Source organism: Symphalangus syndactylus, chromosome 17 (genome assembly GCF_028878055.3).
Source record: "Symphalangus syndactylus isolate Jambi chromosome 17, NHGRI_mSymSyn1-v2.1_pri, whole genome shotgun sequence".
In the NCBI taxonomy this organism is placed as follows: Eukaryota; Metazoa; Chordata; class Mammalia; order Primates; family Hylobatidae; genus Symphalangus; species Symphalangus syndactylus.
Genome location: NC_072439.2, coordinates 13,350,378 through 13,364,218, shown reverse-complemented (window position 1 = coordinate 13,364,218; position 13,841 = coordinate 13,350,378). Strand labels below are relative to the sequence as shown.

Genomic DNA, 13,841 nt, shown 5'->3' with positions numbered 1-13,841 from the left:
GGTGCCCAGGGTGGGATGTGACCCTCCCCTCGGTCCAGCGTGCCATTTGGAGAGACTACATGGCCAGGTCCGGCTGCCAGGACACTGAGTCACCTGTGTTAGGGCCTTGGCTGCCAGGTGCAGGCACCGCCTGGAGGGTGGGCAGGGTCCGTGGCACCCAAGCCAGTCGGGGCTGCCATTCACTCATATGCCCCCAGAGCCTGCTACCCGCAGGCCCTGCCAGCACCACAGTCACCAAGGGACCCAGGTGGACAGTCCCCAGGCTGGGAGTGACAGCCAGAAAGAACAGGCCCAATCAGGAGGCTCCCAGCTCCCCTCTGGGACTGGTTCTGGAGTTCACTGGGCACTCCTGGGGGTAAGATGGGGGGAAGCGAGGAGGGAAACTGAGGCACAACCTCCCATTGCCTGCAGGCCGCAGGAGGAGCCGCCCGCGGAAGAGGATTTGCAGCAGATTACAGTGCAGGTGGAGCCTGCGTGCAGCGTGGAGATCGTGGTCCCCAAAGAGGAGGACGCAGGGTGAGCGTGGCCTCGGCGGGAGGTCGGGGCGCCCACCTGCTGCGGGCCCGGAGGAGCCAAGGGCACCCCGAGGTTTCATCATGAAGCAGTTCTTTCTTACTGGGTTGTATCCACAGATGGTGGGTTTTCCCATAAGTTTATTTTTTGATTGAAGGGAGTGGTTCTCAACTAGCCGGGGTGATCCTGGCCCCCAGGGGACACTGGGCGATGCCTGGGGACATTTGTGGCTGTTAGAACTGGGGAGTGCTCCTGGCATGGAGTGGGTGGAGGCCAGGGATGCTGCTCAGCATCAGCCTGCAGTGCCCAGGATGGCCCCACCCCAGAGAAGGACCTGGTTCCAGTGTCCACAGGGCCCAGGCAAGAGACTCTGGGCTAAGGGTTGTGTAAGAGCATCTCTGAACTTCCAAGTGTTTAACAAACTTTTTTTTTACCTTTTTAGTATTTATTAATTTTATTTTATTTTATTTTTAATTTTTAAAATTTTTTTTGTGAGACAGAATATTGCTGTGTTGCCCAGGCTGGAGAGCAGTGGCTCAATCTCAGCTCGCTGCAGCCTCCATCTCCCGGGTTCAAGTGATTCTCCTGCCTCAGCCTCCTGAGTAGCTGGGACTACAGGCACCCACCACCACACGTGGCTAATTTTTGTGTGTTTTCAGTAAAGACAGGGTTTCTCTCATCAGCCAGCTGGGCAGGCTGGTCTCAAACTCCTGACCTTGGCCAGGCACGGTGGCTCATGCCTGTAATCCCAGCACTTTGGGAGGCCAAGGCGGGCGGATCACAAGGTCAGGAGATCGAGACCATCCTGGCTAACACGGTGAAACCCCATCTCTACTAAAAAATAGCAAAAATTAGCCAGGCGTGGTGGTGGACGCCTGCCGTCCCAGCTACTTAGGAGGCTGAAGCAGGAGAATGGCGTGAACCTGGGAGGCGGAGTTCGCAGTGAGCTGAGATCGCGCCACTGCACTCCATTCTGGGCGACAGAGCAAGACTCCGCCTCAAAAAAAAGAAAAAAAAAAAAAAAACTCCTGACCTCAAGTGATCTGCCCACCTTGGCCTCCCAAAGTATTGGGATTAATTTTATTGAGTTTTATTTTGAAGAAAGAGGCTTAAAAGAAATATCTGTTTTTTTAAAAAACACAGGACACAATAGTTCTGGCCGTTTCGGGGATATGGTGTCAGCTGCTGTTATTATTATTTTCTTTGAGACAGAATCTCGTTCTGTTGCCCAGGCTGGAATGCAGTGGCACGATTGCGGCTCACTGCAACCTCCACCTCCACCTCCTTGGTTCAAGTGATTCTCCTGCCTCAGCCTCCCGAGTAGCTGGGATTACAGGCATGCACCACCACGCCTGGCTAATTTTTTTGTGTTTTTAGTAGAGACGAGGTTTCACCATGTTGACCAGGCTGGTCTCGAACTCCTGACCTCAGGTGATCCTCCCGCCTCGGCCTCTCACAGTGCTAGGATGACAGGCATGAGCCCCGTGGCGGCCCCTGTATGTCTTTGTTGTCGTCTGTCTGGTGTGTATAATCCCATGCTTGCATTGTTACCAAATTCTTGGCCTTTCTAATGATTTTTGCCTGAGATGCTTTTTTATTTTTGTTCCAAGAGAACTTTTTTAGCACTCACAGCAGCGCAGACCCAAACTAAAGCCCTGGGGGGTTATTTTCCACCCAGCGCTCCTGCCACGGTCGGCTCCTTGCCGTTGCCAAACCTTGCACCATGAAATTTCAGGCTTTGCTAAAAGGAACCGAACCTCCAACATGGCAGGAGGGCGTGTTTAGCCTCATTCCTGGGATGAACACTATGCACCGTGTGGCCATAGCCAAGGCCAAGGCCGTTCCTCACCTCCTCTCTGTGCCTCCGTTTCCACAAATGCAACACAGGGGCAGTAGCCACACCCTCTCCATCCCCCATGATAGACTCAGTGGGTTAATCACAGGAGCCAGCCCGGGCATGTAGTAAGTGCTCAGTGAAAAGGACAAAGAGGCTGGGCTCGGAGGCTCCCGTCTGTGATCCCTCCTAAAGGAGGCTGAGGCAGGAGGATCGCTTGACCCCATGAGTTGGAGACCAGCCTGGGCAACATAGTGAGACCCCATCTCTAAAAAAAAAAAAATTAGTTGTGCATAGCAGTGCACACCTATAGTCTCAGCTGCTTGGGAGGCCAAGGTTGGAGGATCGCTTGAGCCCGGGAGGTGGAGGCTGCAGTGAGCTGTGATTACACCACTGCACGCCAGCCTGGCTGATGGAGCCAGAGCCTGTCTCAAAAAAACAAATCAATAAAAGAAGGAAGAAGCTCTGATCCCAGCGGCTAGGTGCCATCTCTCCCCACTTGACACATGAGGAAACTGAGGCTCAGAGGAGGAACAGGCCCTCCCAGGGTGGCACAGCTGGTGAGGGTGAGGCCAGCACCTGCCCACAGGTGTGTGTGTCTGAGCTGGGAGTGGCAGAGCCGAGCTGTCAGTGGGCTGGCAGGTCACTCCAGGTCACTCCTGGGGCCAGCATGAGGGGCTTCTTGGGGAGGTTTGTTCTGATTTGCGTTAAATGGCAGCGCAGGAGCACGTGGCCTGTGGTCAGCTGCCTGGGTTTTTGTCTCAGTGATGACCATGTGAAGCCCCTGCCTGGGTCCTGAGTGGGGGCACGGGGAGGCTCCGTGTGGGGGCTGAGGGTCAAGAACCTCTGTCTACCCCTGTCCCCAGGGTGGAGGCTTCCCCAGCTGGTGCCTCTGCCGCTGTTGAAGCAGAAACTGCCAGCCAGGCCTCAGACGAGGAGGGCGCACCTGCCAGCCAGGCCTCGGACGAGGAGGACGCGCCCGCCACTGACATCTACTTTGTAAGTGCCCTGGGCTCCTCCTGCCGCCGGCTCGTCAACCGGACTCTCTCTCACACACACTCCACCGTGTGCACACCGTGTGCACACACCCGCACACAGGCACATGAGTGTGCCCTGTCGACCCACCCACATGCTGTCTCACCAGCCAGCACTCTACTCTCACGACATGCCCACACGCACCCACCAGCCACGTTCACATCCGCCTTCTCTTCCTGGTCTAACCCCACGGGGTGGGAAGCTCCTCCAAACCAGGCCTTTCTGAGGCCCCAGAGCCGCCCCCGTCCCCCTCCCTGGCCTCGTGCCCACGGCACCTTCTGTGCCACTCGTCTCCCTGGAAGCTGTCTGGAGTCCTCGGACTCTTGGCCCCTCGGGAGGCCCCGGCACAGGCTGAGGTCCAGTGTCCTTGACAGCCTAGATGTCCAGACAGGGCTGTGGCGACAGGACCTTCTCCCTGTTGCTGTGGGCGTGGCCAGGTGGGCTCATCCTTGAGGAGGGCCGGGGGACCGGGCAGTGGCAGGAGGGCTTCACGCTCCCACCCCGTGGGCTGGGGACTCGTGGCTGCTACTGGGCAGGGCTGGGCCTGCCCGGCCCTGGGGACCTGGGATCCCTGCTCCCCCTTGCCAGGGTGTGGGTGAGGTGGCTGCCAGGCGGCCAGCGAGGCCTGGGATGTCCAGGCAGCGTCTCCACTCCCCAGTGGTCCCACTCGGGTCAGGCAGCCCCAGGTCACAGGGAGGGCCGGAGGCTGCAGCCCACTTCCCAGATGGTTTGTTCTCACCCTGCACCCCCTGGGAAGGCGGGCTGGGCACGGGCACCAGGCCTTAGGGCCTGTTTTGGGGGCACCTCCTGGCTGCTTCATAACTAACTCCCCTGCTCTGTCTCCAGTGGCACCCCTGGGGTCCCCATGCCCCCACCTGGCCCTGGAGAAGGGAGGGACGGGCCGCGTGCCTGTGCCACCACCCACCCCACGTCGTCACCCCTTTTCTCGGGACTGGTTTGTGCGTGTCCTGGTCTCCGGATGGTACGGGGGGCCTGGGGGCCATGTCGTGCTGTGTGTCTGTGTCCTGATGCCCTGCCGGGTGGGCAGCAGAGAAGGGAGAAGGGTCCTCAGTCCTGCCCCTGCCCCGGCACCCCCCACCTTCTGCTTGGCAATCAGCTGTCCCCACCGCCCCCCACCGCCTCCCTCCGCCTCTCCCACCTGACCACGGGGGTGGCCACCTCATCCGCTATCCTCTGTTTTCCTTCCTCCTCTGGCCCGCCTGGCCACCCCGTCCAGTTCACGGATGGGAGGTACTGGATTTACTCTCCCCGCCATCGCCGACTGCGGGCCGTGACGCTGAGCACCTCGGGGACTGTAAGTGACCGCAGTCGGCCACCCTGGGGAGAAGGGGCGGTGCCCCTCGGGCAGCAGGGAGCCGCAGGTCCCGGCCGGAAGCTCAGTGTCTGACGTCCGTTGTTCTCCAGAAGGGCTTTGGGGAAATCACGGCTGCGGTTGAGGTCAGCCATGCTGGCCCCGGACCGGGCGCTGGGCTGCGTGCGTCACTGGGAATGTCATTCGGTCCCATGTCGAACCGGGCGCTCCATAGGGCGGCACCATCACTAGGTGCCCAGCCGAGGCCCAGGGTCTGCCTCGGACCCCGGCCGGACCCCAGCCAGCCCCTCTCTGCCCCCGGCCCCAGCCCTCCCGTGTCAGGGTGTCTTGCGTGGACGCTTCTCACTCGTACACACCTGGCTGCCCCGGCCCTGCTGGCTGCACAGGGGAGGTTGCACAGGTCAGCAGGGTGGCTGCAGGGCCGGGCTCTGAACTGCAGGGCCACGGAGACGGGGAGGAGATGGTCTCTCCACACCCATCTCACAGATGGAGGCGCTGAGGCCTCGGCTCCCCTGGGAGCCTGGGAGACCACACGGCTTAGTCAAAATCCAGATCCCCAAGCTCTCAAGGAGATCCCCCTGGGATGCCACATGGGCCCCACATAGCCATGAGATCCTCAGGGCCTGCTGTTGTCATTATGACCAAAAAGCAAGGGGCCCAGAGAGGCTAAGAGACCTGCCCAGCGCCGCACAGCCAGAACGGGGCACAGACCCAAAGCAGGAGTGTCTCCTCGAGACAAAGCCCCCGCCGAGGCTGCCCTGACTCCCCGCCCATCAGCACACACCGCTGTGTGCCAGGCACTGTGGAGTGACCCCAAGAGGTGGAGACCAGTTCCCCGGCTGCTCCAGGCAGCTCCATCCCACGGAGCCAGCAGGAAGCCAGCCACCACGAAGCCGTGTCCCAGAGATCGTCCGGGAGCTGCCCAGAGGGGCCTGCTGGGAGGGGGAGCACTGGAGAGACCCATCAGCCCTGCCGGCCACCCCACCATAGGCAGGGAGCAGTTCGCAGAGGCCACCTATGGAGGGGGGTGCTTGGACTTTGAAAAACACCTGGCTTGAAGGGGCAGACGTGGGGAGGGTGGTCTCGGCAGCAGGCACAGCAGAAGCAGAAGTGTGGGGGCCAGAGGGGAGGCAGGGCAGCCGTTGAAAGCACCCCAAGGCCTGAGTGCTGAAGAGGCTGTGCCCTTGGTTCTGGTCTTCCTGGGATCACCCAGTTCTGGGTCCCAGCTGCCACTGCCCCCCACTTCCCGTCTGCCCAGCTGGTGGCTGAGGGTGTCCCTCTCTGTCCCCCAACTCCTGCAGGACAAGGAAGCCAGCTGTCCTGCCCTTTCTTTTTTTTCATTTTTTGAGACGGAGTCTTGCTCTGTCACCCAGGCTGGAGTGCAATGGCATGATCTCAGCTCACTGCAACCTCCACCTCCCGGGTACGAGCAATTCTCCTGCCTCAGCCTCCTGAGTAGCTGAGATTACAGGCGCCTGCCACCATGCCTGGCTAATTTTGAGTTTTTTGTTTGTTTGTTTGTTTTTTGAGAGAGAGTCTCGTTCTGTTGCCCAGGCTGGAGTGCAGTGGCACAATCTCGGCTCACTGCAAGCTCCGCCTCCCGGGTTCACACCATTCTCCTGCCTCAGCCTCCCGAGTAGCTGGGACTACAGGCGCCCGCCATCACGCCCGGCTAATTTTTTTGTATTTTTAGTAGAGACGGGGTTTCACCGTGTTCACCAGGATGGTCTCGATCTCCTGACCTCATGATCTGCCCGCTGCAGCCTCCCAAAGTGCTGGGATTACAGGTGTGAGCCACCGCGCCCAGCCTTGTTTTGTTTTTATTGAGATGGAGTCTCACTCCGTCACCCAGGCTGGAATGGAGTGGCTCAATCTCAGCTCACTGCGACCTCTGGCCTGGGTTCAAGTGATTCTCCTGCCTCAGCCTCCCGAGTTGCTGGGATTACAGGCTCTTGCCACCATGCCCCAATAATTTTTTGTATTTTTAGTAGAGATGAGATTTTACCATTTTGGCCAGGCTGGTCTCGAACTCCTGACCTCAGGTGATCTGCCCGCCTCGGCCTCCCAAAGTTCTGGGATTACAGGCGTGAGCCACCACACCCGGCCTTAATCTTTGTATTTGTAGTAGAGACGGGGTTTCACCATTTTGGCCAGGCTGGTCTTGAACTCCTGACCTCAAGTGATCCACCTGCCTTGACCTCCCAAAGTGCTGGGATGACAGGCCTGAGCTCCTGCACCTGGCCTGTACCCCCGTTTCTAACGCTGTAGCAGAAGGATACTGTCGTCCCTGCCCAGATGCTATGTGTGCGGTGCTGCCTGGGACGCCCCTTCCAGAGAGCGGCTCTGAGGTGGCTGCTGCTACTCTCCTCTCTGCGGGCCAGCTCTTTCAGGGCTCAGGTGGGGACCCTGTTTTGGCCCCACATTTTCTTTTTTTTTTTTTTGAGATGGAGTCTTGCTCTGTCACCCAGGCTGGAGTGCAGTGGCGCGATCTCGGCTCACTGCAAGCTCTGCCTCCCGGGTTCATGCCATTCTCCTGCCTCAGCCTCCCGAGTAGCTGGGACTACAGGCGCCCGCCAGCACACCCGGTTAATTTTTAGTATTTTTAGTAGAGACATGTTTTCACTGTGTTAGCCAGGATGGTCGCGATCTCCTGACCTCGTGATCCACTCGCCTCGGCCTCCCGAAGTGCTGGGATTACAGGCGTGAGCCACCATGCCCGGCCGGCCCCACATTTTCAAGTCCCCATGGGAGCCATCAGTGCAGCCACCAAATCAGTACTGAGCACCCACGCAGGCTCCCCATACCGGGCTCTCAAGGGACATTGGGTGGACCTGACCTGCCGTTCCCACGTCAGGGATTCCAGGCTGCATTTGCTATGCTGGAGAAACAGGCAAGGTCTGCACTGGGGTCCTGGCCCCTCAGTGCGGGGGTCAGTCCTCCGTGATGCGGCCTCGCAGGGCAGGAGCGCCCCTCAGTGCGGGGGTCAGTCCTCCGTGATGTGGCCTCGCAGGGCAGGAGCGCGCCGCCCTCGGTGCCCAGGGGCCGGGAACAGGGGTCTGGTGGGAGCTGTAGGATCGGGCAGGGTGGAGTGAGCACAGAGGTGGGCCCTTTAGAGGGAGTGTGGAGGCAGGACCTGAGGCAGGGAGAGGCAGTGCCTCTGCAGGTGAGGTCTGGGCTCACCTGGAGCACGAGGGGGGCCCCTGCTGGGCCAGGCTGGGCAGCTGGGAGGTGGCACAGGCAGGGGGGCAGGTCTGATAAGGAGGCATGGGTTGGCCTGGGCAGCGGGGTGAGCAGCGCTGTCCTGACTGGAAGGACGAGCAGTGGGTCTTGGGGTGATGGACTGGGTTGTGGCTGTGACGAGTTTAGGGGCCGAGGGCTGCCAGGTGGACGTGACCAGGCAGATGTGTATTCAGGCCTGGCACTTCAGGCCGAGGCCGGGCCTGGTGGAAATTCACAGGTCGTCTGTTCCGGGAGGGGTGTTGAAGGCTGGGTTGGTGACGGAGGCCTGAGTGAGAGGAGGATGAAACAAGGAAGACAGGGAGGCCAGGCTGGAGCCCTGAGGAAGCAGCCTGGGGGCAGGAGAAGCAGGGGGAGCTTGAGGGGGCAGGGGCTCCTCAGGGGGCGGGGCGGAGGTGTTGGAGGAACGCACCCTCCCTCCCTCCCCAGATCCCACCCAGACCTGGGACCCCTCACGCAGGCACAGCTGGGAAGAGCTGTCCGTGTCCCCGCACACGGACCTGCCTGTGCCTAGCCCTGAACTTGGCCGTCACTCTGCCCCGCTGCGCAGGAAGGTGTCTCCTGGCCCTTGCAGGGTGGGTGGTCCGAGCCGCAGTCTCTCCTCGCACGTCTGTGCCGGCAGAGGGTGCTGGCCCTGCCCACGGGCAGCCATGTGTTCAGGTCCCCAAAGTCTTCTGGGTTGGGAAGTAGGTCCGGCACCCCGACCTCCCAGGACCCCCGTAGAGAGCTTCCAGAAGCCTGTGCGCCGGTGCCCGTGGCACAGGCAGGACTGGGGGCTGTGGTGGGGCCGGGCTGTGGAGGAGGAGGAGGAAGACTCGGTGCTCCAGGTCGCGACCCCCACCTGCTTCCGCCGGCTCTGTCACCCGCTATCTCAGGCCCCGCCTCGACTGAACTAACCGCTTTCTGCTGCCCGCCCTGCCCCGCCCCGCCCCGCCCCGCCCCGCCCCGCGGAGCTGAGCTGAGGCCCCGCCCCGCCCCGCGGAGCTGAGCTGAGGCCCCAGGCCCGTCCAGGTTGGGAGCAAGTCCACCGGGTCAGAGAGGGCAGCTGGGCTGAGCCACCCCTCGTCCTCCGTGGGGGATTCGCCTCTTTTATGTTATCCTGTCTCTTCCTTCCTCCCTTTGCCTCTCTTGCGCCTCCTCGCACCCTGCTCTTCTGCGCTCTCCTGCACGCGCGCCCACCTGCCAGCCCACCGATGAGAGGAGCTGGGTGTACTCCCCGCTCCACTATAGCGCCCAGGCCCCCCCGGCCTCCGACGGCGAGAGCGACACAGTAAGTGCGGCCCAGGTGCGCCCGCCGGCCCCGTGGGCTCCAAAGTTCTACTGAGCATGTCCCCAGCCACTGGGATAGGCAGGGACTGAGGCCTGGGGTGGGAGGGCACAGGTGGCCCAGAGCTCCACCCTGGGCTCTCTGGCTCTGAGGTGGCCGTGGGGTAAGTGTCTCAGGGCCTGTGTTGACCCAAGGAAGCCAGTCCCTTGCAGGGGGCCTGGTGGGTGGCCTGGGGTGGGCCCTCGTCCCAGCCACCGCCCACCTTCACCTGTCCTCTTGCTCTTGCAGTAATTCCTATGCAGTCCCCGACCCAGAGCCGAGCTCCACTTCTGCTCCGGCTGCCCCTGGAGGCGCTGCCCACCCCACGAGGCCCAGAGCTCGGGAGACGCCCGCCTCGCCGCCCCACCGGACCTCGTCCTCCCCCTGCACGGATGCCGACGGCCGGGCCCCTCCCCGACAAGCCTCCCAGGGCCCCGGCACCCCCGTCAGCAGCCTGCCCCTGTGAGACCGACCCTCCCGAGCGGCAAATCCTGTTTGAGTCCTTACTTGGCACAGACAGAAACAGAAGCACGTTTGTGCTGTTTTAGGAAAAGAACAAATAAGACACAAACCAACCAGAGGGAGAAGAGCCCCTGCCCACTGCACTCTTTGGTTCTCTGCTGTGCCTGCCTGTGTCCTGAGGAGGAAGCCAGGCTGTTCTCGGTGGCCTCTGGGGACCTGAGCCCCAGGGGCCCCATCGGCCTGCAGAGGGGACGGCTGGGGTCCCGAGCCGCTCTGCCTCCATCCACCTGGGAAGCGGACCCTCCCGCCCTCAGCTTGGGTTTGGGGGCCTCAGTGCAGGACGTCTGGCCTGAACATCGACTGTGGGGACAGCCCTCGCCCTGCCAAGCACTGCGGCCACTCAGCAGCTGTGTTCCCGCCACGGTGGGGCCCTGATGCCCAACTCCCAGGTGCCCCTTGAGCAAAAACCTCTGGCGCTTCCAATCCAGACCCACCACAGCTGGAGGGCCAGGCCTCCTCTCCCCCAGGCCGCCACCCACGCCGGCGGAGCTCAGGGCTGGGGACTTGGCTTTCTCTTCAGATGTGGGCCACTCGGCAACTGGCATGGAGGGCCCAGGTAACAGGACGCTTTCTCCATGGCAGGACAGAGCGGGAGGCCGGGCCTTGGGCCACAGGAGACCAGCTCAGGGCAGAAGGTCAGGCTCCCCGCCCCCCCCACCTGGAGGCACGGCCTAGGGGGCCAGGCCCGGCTCCACAGGAGTCTCCTTCAGGACTGGTGTGGGTGTCCGCCGCCTCTTGTTTAAGTGACGTGATGTCTCCGAGGAGGGGAGAGAAGACTGTTTCTGGCTCAGCACCCTCCAAGATGGCAGTGCTCCCAGTGGTGGGACTCAGCGCAGACTGCCCTGGGGCAGCTTCCTGGGCCCGCTGCGCTCAGAGGGTGCTGGCTGGAGTCCAGAGCTCGGCAGAGTCGCCCACCCTGCCCTTCCCCAGGACCCCTGAGAGGAGCTTATTGGTGATGGCTGTGGGGATCCCCCACTTCCAAGACGTGCCCAGGATGGGAGGAGCTGTAGTGGAAGCTGCACCTTTGGGAAGAATTCCTCTCCAGCCCTGGCAGAGCCTGGTGTGGGGTCTGAGACGGCTGGAGAACCTCCCAGGCAGGGCTCTGTGTTTTGTCTGTTGCAACCTCCGTACGACGCCATGCCACCCGCCGTTCACGTCCCGTCGGCCTCCTGCACAGCCCACACGCTGCGCTGGAAGGCCCCTGCTGTGGAGAAGCCGGCCCCACCCCCGAGGCCCCCAGTGAGGACACACACTCCACGAGAGCAGCCCCTCCACTCTGCCCAGGAGAGGGGCCGACCCTTCTCGGGAACTGGCCATCGCGTGGCTCCCAGCACCCATCAGGACAAGCCCACGTGGGGTCCTCCCTGCGTGCTCAGAGGGTCTGTCCAGCCCCGGGAAGCGGCCTTGGCCACAGTTCACAGCCCGATGCTCATCTGCTGGCACCAGGCATCCACCCATCAGCCCCCGCCCTATCCCTCCGAAGGATGTCCAGCAGGCACCCCCCGGGGAGGCAGGGGCAGAGGTCAGAAGGGGTGGCTGGGACCTGGATGACCAACAGGGACAAGGGCATTGTCGTCATCTCAAAGGCCCACACCCCCAGAGGCCACACTGAGCCTCCCAGGGAGCCCTCGAGTCCCCCTGCCCAGAGCCCTGGCACCAGAGACGCCGAGAGCCTGTGGGGGTGACTCGGAGCAGCAGGTGTGGCCCTGGGCGGGCAGCACCGTGTCCAGGGCAGCCTCCCTCCACCGAGCGACACGGGACACCAGTGCCCGGCCGACGCTCCCTTGCAGGAGAAATCTGCAAGCCTCTGTGGATAGCATTTCATTTCCATTCTTGGGCTGTCTCCAAGGCCCCTTTGGAGATTTACTTGCTGTTGGTTGTGTTTTTTGGTCCCTTTTCAGAGAACTGTAAATGAGGCTGACGTGCTCCACTGACTGTGCTGAGGGGCAGGGGCAGGAGGACGGCAAGACCTATTTATAATATTTAGCGAGCTCGGCCTCCCTCAGATCCCCTGTGAGGGAGGCCGCTGGACCCACCCCGCTGTCCCCCACGATAGAAGTCTGTAAATACCTTGGTGACCAATGCCCACTTCCCCTCCTGGGTCACTTCTGATGGCCGCTGTCCACTGAGAATGTGGACAGTGTCCAAATTCCTGTACTGTAAAGACTAAAAGGCGTTTTCTCTGAGACTGACAAGGTGGAAACTTCCATGTGTCTCCTGCCAGGCTCTGTCCCCCTACGCCATCCCGACACGTCCCCGTTCCCCTGAAACCTGGCTCAGTGCAATACTCCCATTGCCATGGGGTCCTTCACCATGGTACTGTCTCCACAGCCTCTCAGTCCCCGCCCCAGGAGAGGCGCCTGCCACCTCCTCCTCGTCTCCGGTGGTTCAATCGCTCTGCCTGTCCCCACCCCAGTCCCATTTTTATGGCCGAACTGATTCTGAAACAAAATGAAACTGCAAACCTCGTGTGTCTTAACTCCCCCCGGGGATGCCACTCCATTCCTCCGCCCCGTGGTCTGGTGCGTGACAATCCAAAGCGCTGCGCCTCGTGGCCAAGACGAGGGTGCTGTGTCCCTCAAACCCAGAGCGGTGGGCGCCTCTGAAACCATACAGCCACTCCTGGCCCCAAACACTGGTTTGCATCCCAGGTTCCTCGCCCACCTTCCCCCGCCACACCCCATCTTTTTAGAGATCTCTCTAATAAATCGGGTAATAAGCATCCGCCCACTTGTCTGCCTTTCTGTGGGTTCCGGAGGTCTGGTTGGGAGTCTGAGGAGTGACTTTGTCCTGTGTTTTTTGTTTTTTGTTTGTTTGTTTTTCTTTTTAAGGATGGAGTCTCGCCCTCCGCCAAGGCTGGAGCGCAGTGGCGTGATCTCGGCTCACTGCAAGCTCCGTCTCCTGGGTTCACACCATTCTCCTGCCTCAGTCTCCTGAGTAGCTGGGACTACAGGCGCCCGCCACCACGCCCAGCTAATTTTTTGTTTTTAGTAGAGACGGGGTTTCACTGTGTTAGCCAGGATGGTCTCGATCTCCTAACCTTGTGATCCGCCCACCTCGGCCTCCCAAAGTGCTGGGATTACAGGCGTGAGCCACCGTGCCCAGCCTTTTTTTTTTTGAGATGGAGTCTCGTTCTGTCACCCAAGCTGGAGTGCAGTGGAGCGATCTCAGCTCACTGCAACCTCTGCCTCCCGGGTTCAAGCCATTCTCCTGCCTCAGCCTCCCAAGTAGCTGGGATTACAGGCGCCCACCACCACGCCTGGCTAATTTTTTTTGTATTTTTAGTAGAGACGGGGTTTCACCACGTTGGCCAGGCTGGTCTCAAACTCCTGACCTCAAAGGACCCGCCCGCCTCATCCCAAAGTGCTGAGATTACAGGCAGAAGCCACCATGCCTGGCCTGAGTACTGACTGAATCTTAGAGAAGAAAGAAACCTTTGTGAGACTGATGCTAATACCAGTAATAGGACCCAAACACCTTACCAGCTGTGAACCTCCTTCAGGTCCTAGTTCACCTTGGAAAACACTGCATTGCTTCCAACATCTGTGCAGCCCCCCAAAGTTTGTCTTTGTTCTGCTAGAGTGGTTCCAATTCAGTCACGTTTGGACCCCTTGAAGGGAAAACATTTCTCTTGGACTCTCAGGTTGAGAGACTACATTGAAAACAAGATGTAGCCGGGTGTAGTGCCAGGCACCTGTAGTCCCAGCTACTCGGGAGGCTGAAGCCAGAGAATTGCTCGAACCTGGGAGGCAGAGTTTGCACTGAGCTGAGCTCACGCCCCTGCACTCCAGCCTGGGCGACAGAGCAAGACAATGTCTCAAAAAAAAAAAAAAAGTAAGATCCTGTCTGTAAGGGAGCCCTTGGAACAATGCTGTTTTCAGCACAGCTGTTTTATAAAACTGAACATGGAGGTGATCTCGTTGTTTTAGGTTTTTTGTTTTTTTTTTTTTTTTTTTTGAGATGGAGTCTCGCTCTGTCACCCAGGCTGGAATGCAATGGTACGATCTCAGCTCACTGCAGCCTCCACCTCCCAGGTTCAAGCAGTTCTGCCTCGGCCTCCT

At 60.5% G+C, this 13,841-nt stretch overlaps 1 protein-coding gene across 9 annotated transcripts in view; it reads left to right on the top strand.

The window, feature by feature from the left end:
• Window positions 1-12,504, top strand: part of PIP5K1C (phosphatidylinositol-4-phosphate 5-kinase type 1 gamma) — a 72,402-nt gene extending 59,898 nt beyond the window's left edge. For 4 of the 9 annotated variants that reach the window (XM_063620658.1, XM_055246987.2, XM_063620660.1 and 1 more), the window contains 5 exons: window positions 412-516; window positions 3,214-3,346; window positions 4,620-4,697; window positions 9,139-9,222; window positions 9,508-9,650. In XM_063620658.1, coding sequence (XP_063476728.1) covers window positions 412-516; window positions 3,214-3,346; window positions 4,620-4,697; window positions 9,139-9,222; window positions 9,508-9,510 — 403 coding nt within the window. In that variant the 3' untranslated portion in view covers window positions 9,511-9,650. The other 5 variants (XM_063620659.1, XM_055246990.2, XM_055246989.2 and 2 more) reach the window with 4 other exon arrangements.
• The last annotated feature ends 1,337 nt before the right edge of the window (window positions 12,505-13,841 follow it).